At 46.7% G+C, this 24,714-nt stretch overlaps 1 protein-coding gene and 1 long non-coding RNA gene across 10 annotated transcripts in view; one reads left to right on the top strand and one right to left on the bottom strand.

Moving 5' to 3' along the window:
- PICK1 (protein interacting with PRKCA 1) overlaps window positions 1–24,714 on the bottom strand; it is a 30,092-nt gene that overhangs the window by 2,471 nt on the left and 2,907 nt on the right. The window contains exons 1-11 of one of the 9 annotated variants that reach the window (XM_086887441.1): window positions 7,419–7,576; window positions 6,074–6,165; window positions 5,400–5,511; window positions 4,886–5,014; window positions 4,696–4,762; window positions 3,332–3,421; window positions 2,858–2,911; window positions 2,695–2,757; window positions 2,223–2,356; window positions 1,374–1,466; window positions 481–531 (exon numbers count right to left, since the gene is read on the bottom strand). In XM_086887441.1, the coding sequence (XP_086743567.1) occupies window positions 481–531; window positions 1,374–1,466; window positions 2,223–2,356; window positions 2,695–2,757; window positions 2,858–2,911; window positions 3,332–3,421; window positions 4,696–4,762; window positions 4,886–5,014; window positions 5,400–5,511; window positions 6,074–6,114 (834 nt within the window). In that variant the 5' untranslated portion in view covers window positions 6,115–6,165; window positions 7,419–7,576. Of the gene's footprint in view, window positions 1–480; window positions 532–1,373; window positions 1,467–2,222; window positions 2,357–2,694; window positions 2,758–2,857; window positions 2,912–3,331; window positions 3,422–4,695; window positions 4,763–4,885; window positions 5,015–5,399; window positions 5,512–6,073; window positions 6,166–6,442; window positions 7,045–7,418; window positions 7,577–24,714 lie in introns of those variants that run through there. The other 8 variants (XM_086887439.1, XM_086887440.1, XM_023935611.2 and 5 more) reach the window with 8 other exon arrangements.
- Window positions 7,043–11,152, top strand: LOC111935279 (uncharacterized). Its single transcript, XR_015286406.1, has 2 exons — window positions 7,043–7,145; window positions 7,743–11,152. It is a non-coding gene; the product is annotated as an uncharacterized LOC111935279 (long non-coding RNA).

Raw genomic sequence — 24,714 nt, 5'->3', positions numbered from 1 at the left:
ATACCTAGGATAAAGAAAGAAGTTACTTTCATGCAGGGAAACTGGAATTTATGGGATACCTTTAGCTATTTTAAACAGAGCTGTTAAGGATTAAAGCCCTAAAACCACAAACCCCCTATTGCTAAGAGAGATCCTTTAATCAATTTACTTCACTTAAAAATGCAGTTTCACATACATTTTGCGGCAGAGAAGCTAAATCTCCATTTCTCAGAAACAAGTCCAGAATTAATGATAAGCTGTACACTACACACAAATGGAATCTGTGAAGATAACACCTTAATCCTCCTTACATAACCTAACAGTACTTAAACACTGAGAAAAGCAACCACTGAGTAAGACAAGCTGCAGTGCTTACCAGGCAGCATTTAAGGATCCCCTATTTCTAATACATTAAGAACAAATGTATGTAATTCCTTAGCATGCATTCACTAGTTTGGATGCTGACAGGCACAGGAGTTTTGCAATTGTACTGATACTCACAATGCAGCTGTACTCTTCATCATCCATCTCTTTGACTTTCAGGCAGTAAGACTTTGCAGAATTAAAGGTTAAAAAAAAAAGAAAAAAGCAAAACAAGAAGGAACTATTAAAAATTAGAAACAACTTCATCATCACCCAATACCCATGAGGTTGTACCATTCCAAGCCTTCTGTCCTTCAGTAGAAAGGCTCTGAAGAAAGCACAGTAGGAAAAAATCCTGTGTTCATCTACTCTTTGGGAAAAGACAGTACAAGAAAAGTATGAGATGGGAATAAATAAAGAAGGAAAGAAAAATATTAAGGAAGGATTGATTAGGAAGAGATTCTGCTATATCCCCTTGCATTAGGGCTGCAGGTCCAAGTACTTCCCTCAGTGGGTAAAAAGAAATAGATTCCTACAGTTACAGAATAGGCGCACTGAGCAGCCTCACCCTTTTTGGGTAGAAAACAAGGGCTGAGTGGAATGGAGAAAGGAAAAAAAAAAAAAAGGCAGGGTCTAAATTAAAGCTAATATGATTTGACAGTTGTTTACTTCAGCTAAAGAAAGAGTCCAAAATTACCTGAAAAATATGGACTGGGGAGCTCTTTAGGGGAGTTCAAGAGCCTAAGCTGAAGAGGAACTCTTCAGAAATAAATCAGGAAATAATTTTGATCATGTAGAAAATAAGTCATGTGGTACTTACCAGTGAGAAGTGCTAGGTTAAAAGCAGGTGTTTTTTATCTGAGTAGTCTGGCAGTAAACAAAGAACTGGAAAAAACAGGGCATTCTCTCATGGATTATGGAAGGATGGATTTGTGATCACATAGGCTAGATGTGATTTCAGGATGATTCTATGGAAGTTAATTTCAACCAGCACTTAGGAATAAACAAAAAACAAAAAACAAGCAGCTCACCAAATATTCAAACTTGACATCCAGGTATTTTTTGATAGTCAGCCTTGTGTCAGGAATGGCTTTATTCAGATAGGTATTCAAGTCAGTGAGCATCTGCAAGGGAAACACCCCGTTTCTGAATTAAGATTAAAAGGCATGACTACAATTCAAGTGCAACGTTCTACCCAGCACGGGTCATGAGACTGCCTCGAGTTAACTCTTCTTTGAACTACAGCATATTTGAAAGAAGATATTTGATCATGGCTCAGAATGGTTAGAGCCTCCATTACTGTCACCAGCAAGTGGTTCCAGTGCTAGAAATGCCTGCCTCGCTTCTAGCCTGGATTCATCTGCTTTTGACTCATTTTATTTTCAGCTGCAGCTCTCCCTGATTCAAAGTTTCATAACCCAGCACTGTCCATCCAACACAGCACTGAAAGTGGTGCCCAAATCAACACTTAAATTCTCTCTTTGCTAAACAAAGTGCAGTGATCCCCTGGAGACTCTCACTCAAATACATTGATTGAAATTCTTACATTGCTCCTCAGTTGCTTATCTGAACTCTCTTAGTGACACAATGCAGTTATGGATACCAATATCATGTACTACTGGTCACACTCCTCCCTCATCCCCAAAAGAAAAGGAGAGGAATATACTCATGTGCAGAAGTCATGGGACAAGGTTGATATATTCATTATGTTACCTCTCAGGTTATTTTCATTTTGAAGAGAATTCCCTGAAGGAAAGCAGACAAGGATCCTTCTTCCCACAAGGAATGAACTTTTAAGACTACACCTTGAAAGACAGGCTTCTGTCTTTCTAGATTCCCCTCTTCTCCAAACTCTTTACTCCTTTGGTTAAACTCTTTACCGGCTTAATTGTTTTCAGAAGGTGAATCCCAAACTTCTCAATGTTGCGGTGGGCATCAGCAAATTTCACAAAGGCTTCACTGGCCGCAGGCTGTGGTTCCCGTACACCAATGACAGAGAAAACATCTCCAAATGCTGCATGAGCAGAATAAATACAGACAGATGAATGAAGAGGTGAACCCCAAGAAAAATCTTATCTCCAGTATTAGAATTGCCTCCCAAAACCATACAATTAGCTGTGGGATAATGCCACATATTCCCTAAATACCAGTGTTGGGCAGGGCATTTCCCCAATGTCTCATATGAAGGACAGGGCCTGTGTTAGCATTAGCAATGTAGCAGAGCAGCCTTTCCCAGCTCATTTCTGCAACCCTTTGTTTTCGTTGAGTGAGGGAATCACACAACTAAGTACTAACAAAAACTCCTGAAACTGAAGGTCAAAGATTTATGCTCCTTTGCTCAAGATTCCTCACCTCTGTGTGTCTGAGATAGCTCAAAAAAAGCCCTGAGAAGACTCTTGGTGTGCTCTGTCAAACCTGTGATGGAAGTCAGAAAAAAACATTTAAGTCACTTCACTGAAACACAATGAAAGCATCGTTCTCTCCCATCCGGAGCCTGATGGAATGCCAAGTTTACCTTTGTATAACTCTGCAGTCCTCTCCAGCTCCTCTAATCTCTTCACTAGTCCATCTAAATAGAAGCAAGAATCAGAATACAGAATTACAAGTCACATTCAGGACATGGGTAAGACCTGATTGGGTGGAAAAATACTGGTTTCATATATTTGGTTCAAATTTCCCTCTCCCCTTCATGCCTGTCCTGTGATACAACATGGGAAGCTTTTAAAATGACTGCAAACTAATTTTATGGTGTGGAGTCATGACCTACAGGCATTCACTAAGTTGGTCCCTGTTTTAAATTAATCTGACCTAAGATAACATTTAAGTGGCCACAAGGACAGGCTATATCACTCAGGAAGGGCAGAGACAATCACAACAGCAAGGCAGAGCAGAAGAAAAGAATGTGGACCATGCAAGCAAGAATAAAAAGTAGGCAAACACAGAAGAGTAAGCGCTCCATTATGAAAATGTCCTCCTGGACAATACTTACCATTGCAAAGTATGGCTCGGCTTAACCCCAGGGCATCGGCTGTCCCTGAGCTCATGTTCTCTACCAGTCGGTGCTTCACCTTCTTCAACACTACCAAAACAAAGTTACAAACAAGCAGCAGGGTCACTTCCATGGGTGTGAAAAGCTCACCAGCACATTTTGCTGTTTTTCCAGGCACTGGATAAACTGCAGTTAACTCAGTACTGAGGCAGCAAGAAGAAAGAATAAAGCAGAAACAGGGCACTCTGGTCCAGCCACCCGTAACACATATTCTGACTTGCCTATCTGCTCTGCCCTCACATCCTAAACACTTCAATCAATAGAGCTCCAGCATTTCTTCTGGTAGACTGTCCCAATCAATCACTGTGCTATAACCAAAGCACTGATCTTGATATTTGGAACGAAACTTTGCTTATGCTGCCTGCTGTATTACTTCAGCTGAAGTCAGGAGATGAGGCTGAAAGACAATCAGGACTTAATGCTCAGTGTTGTCTCTTTCCTTACTTTTACTTTTTGAATCCTCGTTAAACCCTTTGGCCACCACTTGATAGAATTTCTGTCTTTGGTGGTCATACATTGCAAACTACTAGAGACATCTATGCCCTCCTTGGAACTGGATGACTCAGCCACCTTTATTTACAAGCAGACTTGCCTGCAGATCCCAAGAATTCAGCTGAAGCCACAGTGTTCTGGGAAAATACCATATTCTCATCACATTTCTGTTTTCCCAGAAATCCATCTCACTACTCACAATTTCCCAGAACTCCTGTCAATTTATTAGCACCATAATCACCAGGAAAAGAAATAAGTGCAAAGAGGATGGATAGATTTTGCTGAAAGTGAGAAAGGCAGACCATATAAAGGAGACAGATGTGTAGGCTTAGTTCAAAACCAGACACTTTGTTTTAGCAATAAAGGCGCTCCTCTCTCCCATAAAATTTATGTTTGTACAAAACTCAGTGTAGATAGGTGTTTCATCACTGTTCTCCAAGCTTAGAAATCACCACCAATGCCTTTCAATTGACACATTTCTGTGTACATCTAAAAACAGGTCAGCATAACATGAATTAAAAATAAATTAAGTTATTATGCAGTTGAGATTCATCATCCATGCTAAACACAGCACAGAGAAACAAGCCTCCTACAACAACAGTTAAATCTTGACTTAACTTTCAAGCCTATTTCAGAAAGTCAGGGAAGGATTTTTTTTTTTAAACCTGTAACTCTCTTTGACAGTATCCATTTGAAAACTACTGAGTTAAGAGCAAAAAACAAAACAGAATTTTACTCTGGTTTTAGCTGGGACCAATCTTTCACCCTTCCACATCAGTTTAACACTCTAGGGAGAAAGAAACCAGTCTTACCAATATCCAAAGACTTGCCCTGCTTTGGGTCAGCCTGAAGCTTGTTGTAGTGTATTGTCACTTCTCCCTGCAGAAAGAGCAAATGCCAAACATCTGTGCTGGAAGCAGGCAGCTGTGGCTCCCTTTACCCAAGGACAATAAGCTGCCAACTATGACCCAGAAGCTCCAGTGTCCCACTCCTACCTCTCACCTTTACCATCTGTATCATCTTGGCCACCTCCACTTTGGTCTTCCCTTTGACAGATTTCCCGTTGACTCCTGTGATTTCATCCCCGGCTGCTACGGTGCCGTCTAAGGCTGCTGGGGTGTTATCAAACACCTAAGACAGAGCACAGGCAGTCTGCAATCAGGAGAAAGGCTAATGCAGAGCTAAAGACCACAGACCAAGAGGTGGGCTGCTCATCTTGCTCTTGCCCCTGGGATGTGCCTCCTCTAGCACAGGATTTCCTGATGTTGGGAGTGTCACACTGCTCCCCTGGGAATTCTAGCATGCTCTCCAAGGAGTAGGATAATTCCAGAAGGCCTAATTGAATTCTTCCAAACCTACCAGGTACAAGAGTAAGGAAATCTTTTCACTGAAAAGTGAGATGTCATCTCCCACTTTGAGAAAAACAAACAGCATACAGCTCTCTCTCCACACCTCCCATCTCTCAGGCCAACACTGTTTTAAGAAGATGGCTTATTTTTCTTCCCCAGGTGCCCACCTGGACAATGTAGAGACAGGGGCAGTACTGTGCTCCTCCTCCAATGCTGATCCCAATCAGGTTCTGGGAGTCCTTCTTCAGGGTCACTGTCCCAGGTACAGTGGGGATGCCCCTACAAAGAGAATGGAATAACTGAATGTAAGCAGAGCTGCCTGCATATGAAACAACTCCGCTATCTGAGTCAGTACAAATGGAAAACATCATGAGCACTGCACATCTGAATTCAGTCCTTCACCTCTGCCACTGGGTATAACAGCACAGGAGATACCTGTGCTATCTTTTTCTTGGGATTGATTGCCTGCAAGGATTCGAGGTGGAAGAGACACCCTCATCCATCGCTAGGCACTGAAGAAACACCACCACACTTCAGTGTTTCTCCTGCACTTAGTGCTGGAGTGAGAGGACAACTTGCACAGCATAAACGTGATGCAAATCAAGTGCTCTATGTTAAATGCAAGGCAGTCACTGCAGAGCAATGCATTCTCCTTTGCTCACCAGCACTGCAATGCCTCTTCCCCAGTCTCCAGAAGGAGCAAGAAATCAGCACTGAACAGGAAGTCTGATGGTCAGCACAGTGTCAGGCACAGGTAAATTTATCAACTCTCATTAGATCTTGGCTGCAAAGCCTACTTCTATTGTAATAAACACCAGGAAAAGATATGTGAAATACTCACAGCTTATCTTCCTCAATATCATAGTCCAAATCTGCAAACATTGTTTTGCTTCAGTGGAGCCCGTCTGTCTGAACCTGCTTATTCCAAACTACCTAGGAAGAAAGAAGAGAATAAACCAAATAAATGAATGATCCCAATAGAAAAACACAGAGAACCAACCTGTCACCCTTATTAATCTCCTTCTACTTTTTTGGAAGGCCACATTGTAGTCTCTGCTTTTATATCAAAAGATGAAAAATGAGTCAGGTGTCCCTGGTTCTCTGCTCGAGAAGAAAGTCCTCGAGTTTGAATGCTGCACGTTCCAAACCCAAGACTGACAAAGGTGCAGCATTTGCAAGGCACAGAACAAAACGTGGTCCCTTCCCGAACCTGCTTCTTCCCACGCTCGACCTGCACCACGGCTGCTAAGGACACTCAGTTTTATCCCCGACATCCACCACACATCTCCATGTTCTCGACTTCACAGCAAGTCACGTCACTTTCTGACGTTCACCGCCGCTCTCGGCAGGCCGTGTTCAAGCTTTCCACCGAAAGCCTCATTATTTCCCCATGCACAAAACCCCTTCCCATTTCACTTCGGGCAGTAATTAGCTGGCACGTTTGGGTTTCGCCCACCCTTCGGCGGCGTCCAAGGCACGGCGACGCCGGGAAGGTGGTCACCTCCACAGCACCCCACCCTGAGGGACCAGGGCTTCACCGGCTGCTCACCGTGCCGCAGCCCCCGAGACGGGGCCGGGCAGGGGCTGCGGGCCGGGCAGGGGCTGCGGGCAGTGCCTGGCCGGGCAGGGGGCGAGCTCAGCCCCCGCCCCACCCCGCCCGGCGGGACCGTCCCGGGGGCAGCCGCGGGGGGGCGTCCCTGAGGGGCCCCAGGCTCACCGGAAGCGGCCGCGCGGCGCCGTCAGCCCCCGCCGGCCACGTCACCGCCGGCACCGCCCGGAAGCGCCCGCCCGAGCCCCGCCCCCCGCGCGCCCGCCGCGTTGCCATGGGGACGGGAGGAGCGGGGCCCGGGAGAAAAGGAGGCCCGGGAGTGACCTGGTCATTCTCCCGTTCCCTGAAAGGAGGCTGCAGCCAGGTGGGGATTGGTCTCTTCTGCCAGGCAACCAGTGGCAGGACAAGAGGGCATAGTCAAGCTGCACCAGGGGAGGTTTAGGGTGGACATTAAGAGGAATTCCTTCGCGGAAAGGGTGATTGGGCACTGGGATGGGCTGCCCAGGGAGGTGGTGGGTTCACCGTCCCTGGAGGTGTTTAAGGGAAGACAGGACGTGGCACTCAGTGCCGTGATCTGGGTGACCCAGTAATGTTTGGTCACAGGTTGGACTTCATGATTTTAGAGAGTTTCTCCAACCTAATTGATTCAGTGATTCTGTGAAATTGGTTGGCACAATCACCCCTACTGCTGGCAGGCCAGGAGCGGCCCGAGGAAGCATGGGATGCCAGCGGATGTGGAAGCCAGTCAGCACAACTGGGTGCAAAAGCAGTGCAGCGCCGTGTGTGCGGCAGGATGGCCAGGCTAACACGCGTTCCTCTCCTCTGTGATGTGCGTGAGGGCGGTGGTTGGGCGTTCAAATGGTTTTGCTGCCTCCATCGTGACAGCACCACCACTGGGAGAATGCTTTGATTTCCCAGAGAAATGTGGTCGCCTTGTTGCATTATGTGTCATCTTTTCTAGCTGCTTCTGAGCAACTGCCAGGCTGCCAAACCCGACTTACTGACGCAGATAAAAAAAAAAAAAACACCCCAACATTGTACTCTTTGAACTGAAAACTCCTCCGTGACTAGGAACAGGGACTGGCCCATGGCGATGACCTCTCTTGCTGGCTGAGAGGGCAGTCAGTGTTTGTGGTCTGCAGCCCCGTGAGCCTCTTGTCCACATACATCAAAAAACTGACTGAAGCCACCCATAATGCTGGACTACAGGGGGAAAGAGTGTGTTGTTAATAATCATTTTGAAGTCCTGGGTCTAAGATGTGATTTATTTATGAAGGGAAGCTGAATGAGAAATGCAGTCCTTCAGGTGGGAGCTCTCTGAAGAAAAGAGGCTGACATTCTGACCTTGGCCACTGACGGGAGTTTTACATCACTGAGGCTCCAGAGCTGCTGAGCCAGACTCTGGTCTCTGCACGAAGAGCTTGCTGGGACTCGGCAGTGCAACAGCACTTGACTGTGGCTGAGGGTGATACAGAGAAGACAGAGCCAGATTCTAAGGGGTTTTGCACAGCTAAAGACCAGAGAAAGGGGCTGCAAGTTGCAGGTTGGAATTAGAGTGCAACAAAAGGAAAAAAAAAAAAAAAGATCATTGTGAGGGTGGATAAGCACTGTTACATCAGCCCAGAGAGGGGGTGGCCCTAGAGACAGTGACAATTTAGCTGGACAGATTCTGCGATGCTGCTGTCCTGAGAGAGAACCTGCAAAACAAGCAAAGAGGTCATCCCGCAGAACCCTCCCCAAAGCTGACAGCTAATACAGAGAGCTGCTTAAGCAAATGGCACACGGGCAGGACTCGAGCCCGCTGTCCGTCCCACGCCCCGGCAGGACTGCTCCGTGCGGCGGGGGCCGCGCTGTCCCCGCGCTGTCCCCGCACGGTCGCCCGGGGGCTTGGCAGGGTGGCCCCGGCACCGGCTGGGCTCCTTTTCTAAGGATGGAGCGTCACCGTGTGGTCACTGTCCGAACTGCTGCTGCAGGAGGGGGCCTGGATTCAGGGTTTGCCAAGGTGGGATATTTCTCCTGTTCTACTGCAAAGTGGAAAAAAAGAGGCTTTTCACACATATAGGCGAACACTTGAATAATGAGAATCATTTGCTTGCACCCAAGGGGATTTCTCAGAGCCTTGTGCATTGACTGGGTATCAGACTGGTTAAAAGAAGTTGCAGGACCTCATTTCTCTTGCTGTTCACTTCTGCTACTACAGCTGCAAGGGAGACGAACAAGCAGTGAATGTTTCCTTTGCTGGCAGCTCCTGCCATTCAAAAGGAAGACAGTAAGCAGAACTCGCCCGAGGTGAAAAACTAGACCTGCTGACACTAACAAGGCCAAAACCTGTAGGTTTGATTGAGCCTTGTTTTGTGCTGCTCCAGTGAAGTGTGTGCGTTGTGCATGTCCTTCAGTACATCCCTGAAGCATCAGCCTTTGTACACGTGTGCTGACTGACCCTGCCTTTTGTGCACAGCTGCCTCAAAGTGTCCAAGATCGATTGGATTCTCTGTGTGAGATGGAGATTGAATCTGCATGTGCCCTAAAGCCATGTCTGTCTCAATAGTAGAAATCCAGCTGATTACCTTCTCCCAAGGGGAAAAGTAATGAATTGCTGATGAAAATGGTTACTTAAAATCCAAAAAAAGTAAGATTAGACAGCATTTAAAAAAATCCCAGGAAGCTGTTCATTTTCAAGAATAGGTCAGATTAATTCTATCAAGAATTTGAAATGCAGCTTTCTCTTGAAAATTGGGCTCACTGCTTACAGTCTACCAAGATGGCTTCAATCAAGAGGGCTTAGTTTGCACATACAGAGATTTTTTATCCCAAAGTACACAATCCATGAAAACTCTGAGAATCAAAACTGCCTTCTTCTTGTCTTTCATCACGTGTAATAAGGAGTCTGCTAGCAGATCACACGTTGCATGACTGGTTAGCTTCTTGGCACTCAGATATATTTCTGTGTACTGGGACTGTGCTGAATCTCATGTTTCTGGCTGCTTTTCTGCTACTGTTTTCAGTGTCAACACAACTAACTTTGGACTAACATCCTTCTTGACTGCTGTCCCTTGAGCCATGTTGTCTGTTTCAGGGGGAACTTTCAGTGAGTAAATGTGGGGATTGTATTCCCTGCTCATCACTCCAGAGCCTGCCTGCCCTTTCCCTGCCCCACTTCTGCTGGGTGCTGCAAGCACTTGCAGCAGCCTCTGTTTGGGGCAGGCAGGACATGGCCCTATTGGGGTGGAATAGGGGGCTGCTTTCAGTGGGTGTCTTCATTGTCCTTCCTTTGAAATTTCCTGCATTTAGGATTCTCTGAGGTTTATCCAGAGGGAAGCTGGGGGAAATGGACAAGGCTCTGTGGCAGATGCATTGTATTTCCATACGCATCAAGCACGTTTCAGTGCCCCTGGACTTTGTCCCCACAGATTTCTTCTCCCAATCAAGTAGATAAGTCTCAGGAGTATCTGGTGTAGCTCTATGAAAAGCAGTACTCTATTACCTCTATGAAAGCATTACTTACAAAATCAGTACTTGCAACCTGAAAAACCTTAAAGGCAACTTAAAGCCTAATGGGTTTTCTGAGACCCTGCAGGTGGGTGGAAAGCATAAACTCTGGTTTGGCTGATCATTTTTTATTTGTAAGGCAACTTTCAGCCTTTCCAATCCAGGGACATGACTACACTCTGTTGCACAGCCCAGGGGCACTACTGGTCTGGCAAGGCGCTGTCAAAGCTTGTGGTCCTTGGGATGAGCCCTTGGGATGTTGAGCTCCACAGCAGAATAGCAGCAGGGCATACAGGAGACCACATCTCATGAGCAGAAGCAGAGTGAGGGGTGGGAAACAGGCAGAGACTTGCCCTCATTATGCATGGGTCTAACATGCCCAATTACCCCATCCTCTCCTCACCTCTGCAATGTAAAAGACTGTTGTTGAGAGTGGTCATAATTCATGGTGAACACCCTGCCTCCCCCTTACTCCTTTCACACCCACTGCTCTCCATTTTCCTTCCAGAAAAAAATGTGTCTTTGATGAAATGAAATGGCTCAGTCAAAGAACCCCTCAAATGGTTGGGGACCCCTGCAGTTGGCCACCCTTGCCCACTTCCCAGCTCTATTTCTGGCTGAGTTTGGAGTTTAAGTGGGCTGACCTTGTGCCCTGACTGCCCTGAGGGTCAGTGATGAAAGCGGATGGAGGCTTCACAGTCAGGTCTCTTGTGTGTGACTCTTTTGTTCCCAGGACAAGGGTGTGCAGTGCCTGGGACAGTGCTTGATTGTCTGGGGGCACTGCTTTACCCGTCATGCCCTTCCCCGGGTGGCCCCAGCCCTTCTTGCTCATGCGTGGGAGGGAGGCAGCTTCCCCACTCAGGGTAGGGAGGAGGAAGCAGAGTTTGGATTGCTCAGGATAATTTCTGGCTGTTTATCAACCTGTGTAATAAACTTTGTGGAGTGCCAGAAAGCAGAAAGAGAAGTTAAAAAAAAAAAAAATTACTTCCTTGCATTTTGTGACTTCTGTCTGTCACTAGGAATATCCTCCATTATCCTTCTGTGCAGACAAGAGCATCACCTTGTCCCAGCCAGCTCCTGCATCCATCCACTGAGGTCCACAGGATTCACCCTGTCACTGAGACCTCCCTCTGCCCTTCTACAGGTGTTTAATGAGGAAAGTCTTGTGTCAGGCCTGAGGCATTTGGCTTAGTCCAAGTGGAGGCAAAGGGTTCACACCAGGGAGGGCAGAAACTGCGCTGATCTTGTGTGTGTGCAAGCTCAGGGCTGGATATATTTGGACTTCTGGAAAGCTGCTTTTTTGTTGTTGTTGTTTTTGTTTGTTTTTTGTTTTGTTTTTTGTTAGATCTGAGCTGGGCACTGGGTTGGATCATACCTGGCACTGCCCTGAAGACATGCAGAGGAGTGGTGGTGTAGGTATGCTTGGGCAGGGGAAGGAAGCTGGACAGCCTGTGGGCATGATGGTAAAGAATTGAAGGTTTACAAAGCCTTGCCTGGTGGAGTTGGTCAGCAGAGCTCAGCACAATCATGTAGGAAGCTTTGTACCAGTCAATACCTCTTTGGCTGCCCCCTTAGAATATTTCTTTTCACAAGTCCTTCCTGTGCTTCACATCTTCCTTAGAGCTGGAGACTGGGGCAGGAGCCTCCACAGCAGGCCCTCCCCTCTGCCATTTCGGGGAGTGACTGTGCAGAGGAAATGGATAAAAGGAGCCCAGGGTCAGGGTTTAATTACCCCATTGCGTGCAGGGACGAGTGATGGACAGAGACTGTCAGTGGGTCACTGATTAGCTGCCACAGAGCAGACAGAGGAGCAGGGAAATGTGATGAGCCCCTGGGACAGGCCAGTGTTGGGGAGAGCTGTGAGACATGGAGATGGCAGCTTGTTGTGAGAGACACTTTTTCTTTTAGTTGTTTCCCCAGTCTTTCATCCCACTATTTGTCCCCGGTCCATCAGGAGTCCTGTGGGCTAAAAAGTCTCCCGCTGTGCCATGACTGCTTCACTGGTTAGGGACAAGTTGCTGCTGGGGTGGCTTCACTGGTTAGGGACAAGTTGCTGCTGGGGTGACAGGTCCCCTGGGGAGATGGAGAAGAAGGGATGTCTCCTGCCAGCTGTGATGATCTCTTGTCTCCCTGTGGCAAGGTGGCAAGGAAGGATGGAGGCAGGGGAGAAGGGAAGGACTAATGGGGGAAGGAAAAGAGGAAGGCTGAATGAAATGGCTGCTGGCAGGTGAGGTGTAATACACAGACAGTGCTCCTCTGTGAAAAAGTGAAGTTCTTCAGTGAGATCAGCCCAACAAAAGTACAAACCAGCCTGCCTGTTTTCAGCCCCACTGCATAACCACTGCTTGCTTGGGACATGGCTGAATGCTTCAGGTAATAAATCTATCTGGCATCTGTTTGGTCTGGGACTGAGAGAGACCAGTTTTATTCTCTTGGCAGATTTGGTGACCTGGTTTTGTGTAGCAATATGGAGAAGAAGCAAGTTTCAGCAAGTCTTAACTCTTCTGCTCCTAATTCTGCCTTCTTTCTTTCCCACACTCATATCAAGCCCTTGTTCCTCATCATGCTGTCTCTGAGCCCAGCCTCCCTTTTCCCACATTTAGAGAACTCAGTCAGCTCATATCCCTGACCCTGCCCTCAAGTCCTGCCATGCAGTGTCACACCTCACACTCAATCTTCTTCCACCAGTCTTGTTACCCTTGGTCTCAAAGCTCCTCTTTCTTCTCCTTTTCTCTACAATCCCTAATTGCATATCCTCTTTTGGAGTCTGACCTTCAATTTCTACCTCCATTCATAGTTGTCCCCCCAGGTCCTGCTTCCTATAGTTCCTACCCTTTCCTCTCCCATTCTTGCTTTTCCTCACTCATCCTTTATCCCTCTTTCCTGTCCCCTTCACCCCTGATCTCCCAGGGTTGTTTGCATGAATCGTCTCTGGAATCATGAGATCACTGGTTTTTTTCTGTCTCTGTCAGTGGGAACATCACATTAAGGAGCATGGATAAGTGACCGGGGGCCATTGGGGTGACTCTGGCACCCCCTCTCCCCACCATCCCTACCCCCCTCTTCTTCTGTATCAAAGGAAGCTTTGTTGTCCAAAAGCAGAAAGAGAAAAGCAGATAAAAAGGCGGAACATGTGATCTCATTGGCTTTATTTAGACATCCAGCTATTCCTCCTCTCTTTTCTTGATTCATCCAAAATTATCTAAGTAAGAATCCATAACCCATCCTTGGGCTTCTCATTTGTGAAAGAGATGGTGGTAGTTTCTTTTTTCCAAAGGGACTCCAACAGCTGACCTCTTGGTCTGCACAGGGTGCAAAGATGACCCTGATGGGGCTCTCTAGACAGTGTAATGCCTTTGATTACAGTAGTCTTCGCATCAGGAGTGTGGCATCCCAGCATGTGAAGTAGAATTGAAGCAGGGAGAAGCAAAGCCTTTTCCTTAAAGTTTCACCATTGTTTAGTGTAGAATTCCAAGAGTATCCAGCAATGCATTGCTTCATCAGGGGCACTGTTTGGTGGGGAAGTTTAAATTTGCAGTGTTAGATGCATAACGTTTGAATTAATGAGCTTCTGGATCTTTCAGGGACTTGTTTTTTTGACAAGGGCAAAATTCTTCATGTCAGGGTGCTTCAGTTGCCTTTTGTGATGGAGATGATCAGTGTCCTGGCAAGCACCATCTACACAGAGTGACTGTGGGAGCAGTGGAGCACAGCTGAGGTTGAAGGAAGAATCTCTGTGTCTTTGTTGGGATTCATTTAGATGAATCCAGGAGGCAGGAAAAAGGATTATTATATATTCCTTTGTCGTTACATATTGGATGAGTTTGAGGCTTTCCAGTGAAAGCTGCCCTGCACACTGCCTTCAAAACAGTATGGTTGACTAAGCAAAAATCCTTATTGTGGGCAGAGCCTTATGAATATAAAGAGTTGGTCAGTGCATCATTTTCATGATGTTTTAACCAGCTTGGTTAAAATTCACCAGACAAGAAGTCCTTCTAATATGGGAATATAATGGCCCTTTTATCTATAGTTCATTCCCCTTCTCTACAGGAGTAAAAGTTCTCTGCATAACGCCTTACATCCATAGCTTTGTATGTGTGTGTGAGAGATGTGGCTAGGGCTGAAATTTAATGATTGTTTCAAGAACCTTCCAAAATAGTTAAGGCACTAAATGGGAGAAGAGTGCAGAAAGCTTGGCAGATGGACACAGGCAGTATATGCCATTTTCATCTAAAGCGTGACATGGACTGAGATCGACTCAGGACAAAGGGTGGTCAGAGGAATGAAGAGGGTCAGTAGAGAAGAAAGGCAAAAGGATTTGCATCAGGTGAGACTAAAGAATTTTATTTTGTTGCAGAACACAGTACCAGTGAAGTATATACCCAAATGCTGTGAAAGGAAGGGAGGTGGGAATTTGGCTAAGGAATTGTTTCTGTAGCAGAAAGGTCATTGTAGAAGTTGCGGTGACTTTGGCATCATGTGATCTTTTACATATCTTTGTACGTGTGAGGTGACTCAGTGAAGCAGTATGTGCAAGGAGACTATAGCTGGAAGGAAGCCTGTGGGAATGCCTGAAGTATAATTTCAATGGGGTGTGGGAAGACGTGATGTTCATGGGGATTTGCCACAGCTTTTCTGTGGTGGGAGATCATGCCTAGGATTTACAGCAGCAGTGAAGGGAAACTATACAACCCATCCAACAGAGAGTGTTAGCACCAGCTTACAACCAACTGAATCAGTAAATGTGGAGGCAAGAAAGAGACTCTTTTTGTGCCTCTCATGTGTTTTTTAATAAATGCCGAGTTCCCATGAAAATTTAGACTCATCATAGCTGCTGCTTGACTCCTGCCAGTTCTGGGTCCCTATCATTTGATTTTCCTGAAACAGGCACCATGACTCAATTTACAAGATATTTCCATTAGCATGTTGGGCTGATTCAACTTACATGTTTGTCTGACTCATTCTCCCCCATCTCTAAGAGAAGCCCAATGGAAGCAGAGGGGCCTTCACATGGATGCTCAAGGTCTCTATCAGATAATAGGTGAAGAAATGTTTGCCATGACCAAGCTATGGTCATTTTTTGCCATTCCTTAGTCACTTGGCAGCCAATGGAGGGAAGAGGCGAGAGCAGGGTGGGGGAGAATAAATGAGACAGAGGGATGAGAACAAAAGATTCTTTTGTGGTACAGAGAGAGAGAAAAGGGAAAGCATCACCAAATGCCCAGAAGCCATGTTTGTAACAAGAGACCTATTCTCTCAGCTACTTGGAAAACAACTTGGAGTAAAAGGCCCTGGTTGAATTAACCCTTCATGGAGGCGATTTACTGAGCGTGAAGAGGCATGGCCATGGGAGACGTAATCTGTGTGGTGAGGTAGCAGTCTTGGTTCTTGGGCAATTTAAAACAACGATTGGTTGTCTGGAAAGAGGAGCTAGGGATGATATTGGGTGGTTTGACCATACTCAAGTTTTAAAACACCAGATAACCTTTTTTCATTGGAGCTTTGGTTTTGGAAGAGATCACCAGAGGGGTGGTCTCTTCAGCATATGAGGTGATGACTTTTCTATTGATGTTTTTCCTAGGAATGCTATGGAGTTAACCCCAAAAATATATGGCTTACTGCATCATAATCTTGTCCCATCACAGCCTCTGTGAATTCAGGTTCTATTGCTGGCCTTCAAAAACTCTCTCCTTACACATTGTGTCTCTCTTGCTCATGTCTTGATTCTCCCTCTGACTGAGAAAATTAGGGGAATTAGGGGTTCTCTGTACAAACTAATTGAAAGCATGCCAAGTCATCCATTTCCAAAGAAACAACCATCTTTAATTCATTGTGAACTCCCTCCCTTAGCCTCCTCCACATTACTTATATAGAATTTTCCCCTTTGAGTGGATCTTTGGGTGAAAAGAGACTCTGGGCTGGTGGTACCAGAAAAAGCTCCACTCAAGGAAAGAGAATCTGCACCTATTTGAAGAAAAACAGGGGATATCAGCATATGCTGTGTCAGTTTGACTGCGAGCTTGTTTCTGGGTACTCTAAAGGAGCGAGACAGACAGATCTCAAAAAAAACTTCTTCGCCTCATAACAGTGCAGGAGGGACAGCACCCTGCCTCTGGAGCCTCCTAATACAGTGCCAGGCAAAGGGGTTCCAAGAGCAGTGGAAAGCTAATTCTCCTCTCTGTTTCATCATCTCACCAGCTCAGGAGCAGTGTCCTCCCATCATGGGTCACCCATCCCCCTGGCCTGATGGCGCAGATGGGGAGGATGCAGTGGGTGCCCCTGGATCCCGTGGTCAGGTGGGCTGCCAAGCGGATGTGAGATGCAAACAGCCTTACAACTGTGCTTTCGTAAATAAGCCATCACATGGGACTCGTGCATGTCTGTAAGAGCAGCAGTTTGAAAACCAGGAAAATCATGTGGCAACAGAAGTCTGCAGGCTCCCAGCCCTCCCCCACACCCTGACATTCTTGCTCCCTTTCCTTTCTATCTCTCTCTCTCTCTTACTGAGATGGTAACCTCAAAAGCTGAGTTAGTGAGAGTTTTGCTCCCACTAAACTCATCCAGGGCTTTGGGGTATTTGTGTTGGCACTTGGTGTTGACGTTCAACCTACCTGTGCTACTCAGGCCACCTGTGCTGTGTGATGTCCCCTGCAAGCCTGCCAGGGGAATTTGCAAACTCAATTCCTAAAGGGATTGAAGGACATTTACCCAGAGGGGATGTTAAATATGATTAAACCCATTGCTCAATGGGATTTTCACTATTGCAGGTGAGTCTGGCAAAAATTGTCTTTTTCTTGGCAGTATGGTTTTAATACCTGATGGGCACTTACTGGAGTTACTTGTAAGGTCAGAAGAGAGTTCTGGAGTTTGTAAACTAAAAAAAAAACCTTCAACTTTTCCACTGCTGCCTCACGTAACTCATTCACAGTAGCACAGCAAAGCAGGAGTTTCAGAACATTGAGACCTCAGCTGAGCTAAGAGATAGTGTTCTGTGAACAAAAAATGCTACTACATTGTCAGTTAATGCAGGTCTTTGAGCCTTGGCTCCACTCATGGCCTCCTATTGTAACTGCAGTCTTAGGTGTATATGCCAACCAGCCTTGCTGAGTGCAAAGAACTCAGAGCCAGGAAGGAACTGAGGGATTTATTGAGCTGTGCCAGGTGAGGCTCTACCTGTCCCATTGTCCTAGCACTTGGGTGCTGTTGTTGATTACACCTTCTTCTGTCATACATTCCTCTAGCTATCATTTCCTCTAAGCTGGCTTTTCCTAGTTTAGAAGCTCAGGATCTGAGTCTACAGTTCATAATATCTTTACTTTTTCTTGAATTTTGCATTCCTCCCAGTGCACCTCTTCTCTTCTCTTCTCTTCTCTTCTCTTCTCTTCTCTTCTCTTCTCTTCTCTTCTCTTCTCTTCTCTTCTCTTCTCTTCTCTTCTCTTCTCTTCTCTTCTCTTCTCTTCTCTTCTCTTCTCTTCTCTTCTCTTCTCTTCTCTTCTCTTCTCTTCTCTTCTCTTCTCTTCTCTTCTCTTCTCTTCTCTTCTCTTCTCTTCTCTTCTCTTCTCTTCTCTTCTCTTCTCTTCTCTTCTCTTCTCTTCTCTTCTCTTCTCTTCTCTTCTCTTCTCTTCTCTTCTCTTCTCTTCTCTTCTCTTCTCTTCTCTTCTCTTCTCTTCTCTTCTCTTCTCTTCTCTTCTCTTCTCTTCTCTTCTCTTCTCTTCTCTTCTCTTTTCTTCTCTCTCTTCCTGTTAGCTTTAGGCTGTGTTGAATTTTGATCTGAAAATGGGACTGGTTTGGACTGAGTTAAATATTTACAGCAGATGGGAGGGGGCTTGATGGTAAAAGTTTGCCTCAATGCAGTGCTGCTGAACTGGTGTGAGTAATTTCACTATTTGTGATTTAAAAGCCATGTTTCTCATATCAGAACCTGCCACCCAACTTGGCAAGCTGTTTGCTGGACCAGCTTTTTATGGATAGGAAAAAGATTATTCAGAAAATGCTGAAATGAGATTCCCAAAAAGCTGACAAAAATCTTTAGTTCCTCAGTGTCCAGATATCTCCTTCTCCACAACCTGTGAATGATTCATAGCAGAACATCTGCATCTTCTTCCCAATTTGATCCACCAGGTCAAATTTGTTCATCACTCAGCATCTTATCCCTAAAAAGGAAAATCATCCTGTCTGAGAAATTCCCTAGCCAGGAGTCATAGAATCATAGAATCATAGAATCATAGAATCATAGAATCATAGAATCATAGAATCATAGAATCATAGAATCGTAGAATCATAGAATGGTGTGGTCTGGAAGAGACATTAAAGGTCATCTAGTTCCACCCCCCTTGCCATGGGCAGGGATGCCACCCACTAGACCACGTTGCTCAAAGTCCATTTAACCTGACCATAAACAGTTCCAGGGGTAGGCAGGGATGGCAACCAGTGTTTGAAGTGAGAAAACGGGACCCGAAAACCTCTTACAGGATTTATATTTTGACTACGTTTTCTTGAAAGAACAAAATCTCAACTTTCATCCAGTCTAATATAGTGTGTGTAAGACGTTGCCATAGTGTTACTTATCAAGGGAATAAAAATACTTTGACACAGGATTAAACCCTAAATAAAGGAAAATTAAGACTCTTTACAAATAAATGATGTCTCATCATAAAAGTTTCTACCTGGAGAATCTGGCAAGTCAGTCTAGGCTATAGTGCTGCCAAATCCTTTCCCTCTGCACTTGTTCTGTCTCTGCTTTAAAAAAAAAAAAAACAACAACAAAGCAGAAAGAAATGTGTAGTGACGGGTAGGAGATGTTGTGGTCCCGGAGAGAAGCAGAGCCCCATCTCCTTACACAGCTAGCAGGGAGTAGAGCAGGAGAGAGGAGGGTAGCACAGTGCTCTACAGCTGCAGGGCTGCTCACAACAGGGCAGAGCTCCCAGAGAATGTGCTCTTTGTTCCCTGCCTTTAAAGGGTAAGAGAAACACTTATGCATGGCAAATTAGCCCAAAAATGTATTTCTCTAAAACACCCGATTGTCTGGCCAGCTCTGCAGCTGCAGGGAAGTTCCAGGGAGAGAAGGGGGAGGCGGCGGGGAAGGAGGAGGGAGGCAGGGAAGGAGGATATTGATGGCTGGGATAGGGGGGGCAAGGCAAGATGATTGTGCGAATGAGGGAGAAATTCTCATGCCACCATTCAAATGGAGCTGACCAGTGAGCCAGGGGACTCCTGACAGAGGGGCCACGTTGGTGGTCAGGGGACCACGATGTCTCCTGGGGGCAGGAAGAAGAAGGGACACAGACAGCTGTGCTGTGGACAGCGTGGGAGCAGGCACTGGTGCAGCCGGCGGTGCCGGGGAGTCCTGCCACCCGGCAGGTTCAGCTGTGCCATCTGGGCCGGGATGCTCAGCGAGCAGTGCCATGCTCCTCTAGTCACCGTGTCACGCCTGCCGGGGGGCTGTGACTCCTCTCCTGCTCCCCAGCAAAGTGCACAGGGTTCGACTGTCTTTGAGGAGCAGGGCCCGTGCTCTTTCCAAGAGGTGGAACTTAGGTTTAAAACATCCCAAATGTACCTCTTGATTAGGAAAATCTGGGCTTATTAAGAATTTCCAGCTTAATGTGGTTAGCCATTTAAGAACTCCCAGATCATTGCTGGCAGAAAAGTGATTTCTTGAACTTCCCTGGAGTTTGGGAAGCAAAATCTAGTGATAAGATTCTTGACAACAGCTTGGACTCTGAAGTTCATGGTGAGTGCCACAGTCTTCTCCCTGCCCTGAGGGATGCCACTGAAAGCAGTCAGTCCTACCCTGAGCATAGCTGATACCTCAGAGTCCAGGGACTGTCTCCCACATGGTCTGGATGAGACATCCTCTTTATGTGCGTGTATTTATTTTATTTTCCATTACTTGCTGACGTGGAAAGAGAGGTGGACCCTGCTGCAAACTACGGCACTTTGCAGGCACAGCCTTGAGGCAACCTGACTTGTCCTCACCACTGCTGACTGAATGCTCCTGGGGACATCTGCAGAGTGATCAAGATGCTGCCTGCAGAGGAAGCAGCTCAGGCTAGGCTTTGCCTTTGAGGAGTGCACTCAGGGGTGCACTTGCCTGCAGAAATCCAGGTCCCAGTGCTCTTTCCTTTCCTCCATGTGCCATGGCCTATTTTGGGCAGACACTACCTTCTCCTTCAAAGCCACCAGTGCCACCTGCTGTGAGGGCTGGTGAGACTGGGAGGTAGCCTTAGGTTAGACTGCCCATGAGAAAAGAGAGAGACATAAGAATGTCAGATGGGATTTGGTTTCAATATATTCCCATAACTGTCCAGCTCAGGTGTAGGATTGATGTTTCCCCCAGTTCAAGTTGGTCCAAGAAAACTGTACTCTGTTTCCAGGTTGCTGTTACACTCATGTGACCAAATGTTTTTAAGGAAAGCCCTGTAACTCTTTGGGCTTGTAATCCAGAAGTCCTATAAAGCCACCTCTCACTCGACTGGAGGACACGAAGGACAAGTGGACCAGGATGATTTATCTGAACAAAAAGTGATTTTGACTGCTGCTGAGAATTATTCACAGAATCACAGAATGGGTCAGGCTGAAAGGGACAACAGGGGATCATCTGGACCAACCTCCCTGCTCAAGCAGGGTCATCCTAGAGGACATGGCACAGGAATGTGTCCAGACAGTTCTGGAGTGTGAGGAAACTCCACAACCTCCCTTGGCAGCCAGTTCAAGTGCACGGTCACCTGCACAGTAAAGAAATTCTTCCTCATATTCAGGTGGAACTTCCTGTGCAGCAGTTTCTGCCCATTCCTTCTGGTCCAGTTGCTTGGACAATTCATGCTTTGAATCTTGCCTATTCATTTTTTCATTTCAGAAAGATGCTTCTTGTTTCATGAAGATGCTTTAGTTAACACTGGGTATGGAAGTAACTGCTGGATGCAGAGCAGGATCTGACTGAGGGAAGCCAGAATCCAGTTTGAGGATTTCATACAGTGGAGAAGCTCATTTTCTTGAAGAGATGTGATGAGCAGAGGAGGAGATGGGGAGCTGAACCATGAATGGCTCATGAAATGAAGGGTTGGGAAGCTTCTGGCAGCTAGTATAATCCTGTCATCACTACCTTGCACATTTCTTTATGGCAAATTCACTCATGTTTACATGGGAGAAGAGAGGATGAAAAATGTTAACTTTAATCAAGTCAGCAATCCTTCTTGGCTTTGATACACTTCATTTTCCACTCAGGTGAAAGAGGTTCTTCTGCATGTACTGGCATATATCCCTGTGATGAGGGGGATCTGTCCTGTGTTCTCCTCCCCTCTCAAACCTTTGCATCCCTGCCACTCCTCATACGTCCCTCTAGAAACACCCTGAACTGCCACCACACAAACTTCTGTGACCATGCTCCATGAACTTAAGCTTTATTTCTAAGGCCACAAAGCTACAGTGGTGCCAGTGCTGGGTGTCAGGGATTGGCACCTTCAGGGACTAGGTGACACAGACTGATGGCTGAGTTCTGAGATCACTTGTGCCAAGGTGGGACCCAGGGAAGGCAGGAATCCAAGCATGCTCCACCACGTTATGGAGATCCTGAGACCTCCCAGTTATGGCAAGGATTGGCATCATTGGGTGGGAATGACTGGTACCAGGGAAGCATTTATTGGTAAATAATTTGCTAAGAAATGGGATTTCAAGGGAATGAAGTTGCAAATTCAGACAATTCAACAAACACTTTTGACTGGAAAGTGAGTGTGGGAGACGGATTTTTAAAATATCAAAACATTTCATTTCAAGGCAATCTTCCTGAATTATTCTTTTCTACATGCCAAAATGCTGTGAATGGACATTTTCAAAGTGAATTTCTGACATTTTGTTTCAAGCCAGCATTTTGCATTTAAAACTTGACCCAGGCTGAAAGATGAGAGGTCAATCACAAGACCCTAAAACAATGAAATAAAACTTGCTATTTAAAGTTCAAAATAATGTCTCAATCTCTGAGTTATGCCATTTGAAATAAAAACTAAAAATCACCAGAGAGCTCCTATGCATGTTCAGATCAACATGGCCCTACCTGACACCTCTGAAGTGGTGGAGTCACTGGAGCAGAAACAGTGTGGTTGGGATAAAACCGGCCAGTAGTGGCCTGAAATGAACTGAAATATGCCCTTATGCATCCCAGACAGAATTTCACTCTTCTATTGATAAATTTCACTTTGATCTCAATGAGGCTCTTTATGGAGGGATGTGCTCCTCTTAGAGATGTTTGCAGCCCTTCAGCTCCATTGGGCAACAGGCAGAGCTATGATGGGCAAAGCCCCTGTGCCTATGGCAATTTTACTCTGCTGGCAATTGCCTTTAAGCAAAGTGGCAACCAAAGTGTTACCATTCCCCATCAATCCCTGGGAGCACTGTCCCACTGATCTCCATGAAAACCAGTGGAGTTGCTCATGAGCATGTGCCCATAGGCAGCTCCAGGGAAAAAGAGCAAACATAAGCAAAGTCTGGGTGCAAGAAAATCCCTGCTAATTTGGGAGGTGGTCCTACTACTTATAATGGGTGGGTATGTTGGGGGACAACAACCAAGCAGGGTGAAGGACTCTAACAGTGTTTTGAGAAGATGCTGTACCCCCCAGCTGCCTCTTCTGTACAAAGGTTCAGTCTCAAGGGACGTGAGGATTAGCCTTCCTCACCAGCCCCAACTCCTCACTCCCTCTACCCCGTCCTCCCTGCCATGAGCACGTGGTCCCAGCTGGCCATGAATAGAGTTGGCACGGGTGGGTCCAGCCTGAGCCGCTGGGGCTCACGACTCCCGACCTGAATAAGCAGCATAAAGGCACAGAGCAGCCCCGTCGCGGCTCTGTCCTGACCCATCCTCCCCAGCTGCAACAGCATCCGCTGTGGGCCCAGACCGGCCATTCTTATCGAGTCTTTCTGTGCAATTTGACTTTCTCTCCCTCTCTCATCTCCCCCCCTCTACACCCTTGCCTTTTTTTTTTTTTTTTTTTTTTAATCCCCTTTTTTCGAACATATCATTACAGGAGCAACAAAAAAGATGGGACAATACAGCCATTGATGAACTGCTCTCGTCCTCCAGTCCCGATCCCCCCCACTCCCTCCCTCCCCTTCTCTGGTGCGTGCCAACACTCTTTCCACCCGCCCAGGGCTGGAGCCAGCGCCAAACAACCTCTGCTAATAAACAAGAGGAACCAGATAAACCAGGAACACAATAGAGGGATTTGTTGCACTTTAGTGGTGGTGGGAACAATGTCAACTCCGTGGCGCAGCTGCATGGACCCCCTCCCATCCTCTCCCCCCAACGCCTTGTGCCCCCCGCTTACTTGCAGCCCAACACTGTGATTTATGAAAGGCCAAAGGTCAGTGTGCATTAAAGGGCTTCTTTCTTGCATCATTTATTAACCCCTCTATGACAAGGCGCACTCATTGTGGCAGTGGTGGTGGCACAGGGAGCGGGGCACAGGCAGAGTCTATCCCAGTGGCACCATGCATCTCCCAGAGGATGCTGAGACACAGGCTGGTGCTTAAGCCTGGTTTTACACTGACCTGGTGCTGGGGGGAGGAGGGGAGGCTTTGATGAGATACGTTTTGGCCAGCAAAAGCAACCCATGACTGCAGCACAGCTCTGTTTTCACAGCACGCAGGTCACCGTCTGCCCGACCTATACTTGCTGCCAGGCTGGTGAGCTCAGGTTGTTGGCCGTGGACAATAGAGCTGACCTGAAGGGGTACCCTGAAGGTACTGTACTTGACATGGCAGAGTTGACCATTTTGCATCACCAGAGCCTTAAGTCACCCTGTGCTACCAGGTGTTGTCACACAGGCTGCCCATGATGCAGCTGGGCAGAGAGGAGGCAGGGGGTAATGGAAGAGGATGAATCATTCCAAGGTCTCCTTCTCAGGAAAGTAGAGATGTGTCCAAAATCTCTCCTTGGCTCACCAGAGCTGGCTTCCATTACAAGCAAAGCTGCAGTGTCACCATGCAATATTTTCAAGCCTTCCTGTGTAGCCATGAAGCAACACTGTAAAACAGCAGCGTAACAAATCCTTAGCCTGATCTTTTTCTCCTGAAATTGCAGTGACCAGGTGAGCTTGAATGAGCCATTGCAGCGGCAAAGGCTTCAGCACAAAACTTTGAACCCTGAGTTACAGCCCCTGGCTCTGTTTGAGGGTTCCCTGGGGACCCTCTTCATGGGCAAGCTTGCTTGGGAGGACAACAACATTGCCATCACAGGCTGGGGGTGATGAGACAGCCCTGGAAAGGGGATGCCTGCTGGAGTTCACATCCACTGTGAGAGCAGTGGGGCTGTGTTGGCCCCTGGTTGCCTGGCCCCTCTGTCTGGGCTCAGCAGAGGGGAGGCTGTGTTGGTGGGTTGGAATATCTCACCCCTCCCTGGGTGAAGGGACGGGTAACAAGGGACAAGCTTGGGAGCCCTTTGAATATGGGTGTCA

Source organism: Cyanistes caeruleus, chromosome 4, assembly GCF_971803275.1.
Source record: "Cyanistes caeruleus chromosome 4, bCyaCae1.hap1.1, whole genome shotgun sequence".
Lineage (NCBI taxonomy): Eukaryota > Metazoa > Chordata > Aves > Passeriformes > Paridae > Cyanistes > Cyanistes caeruleus.
This window is presented reverse-complemented; position numbering and strand designations above follow the sequence as displayed.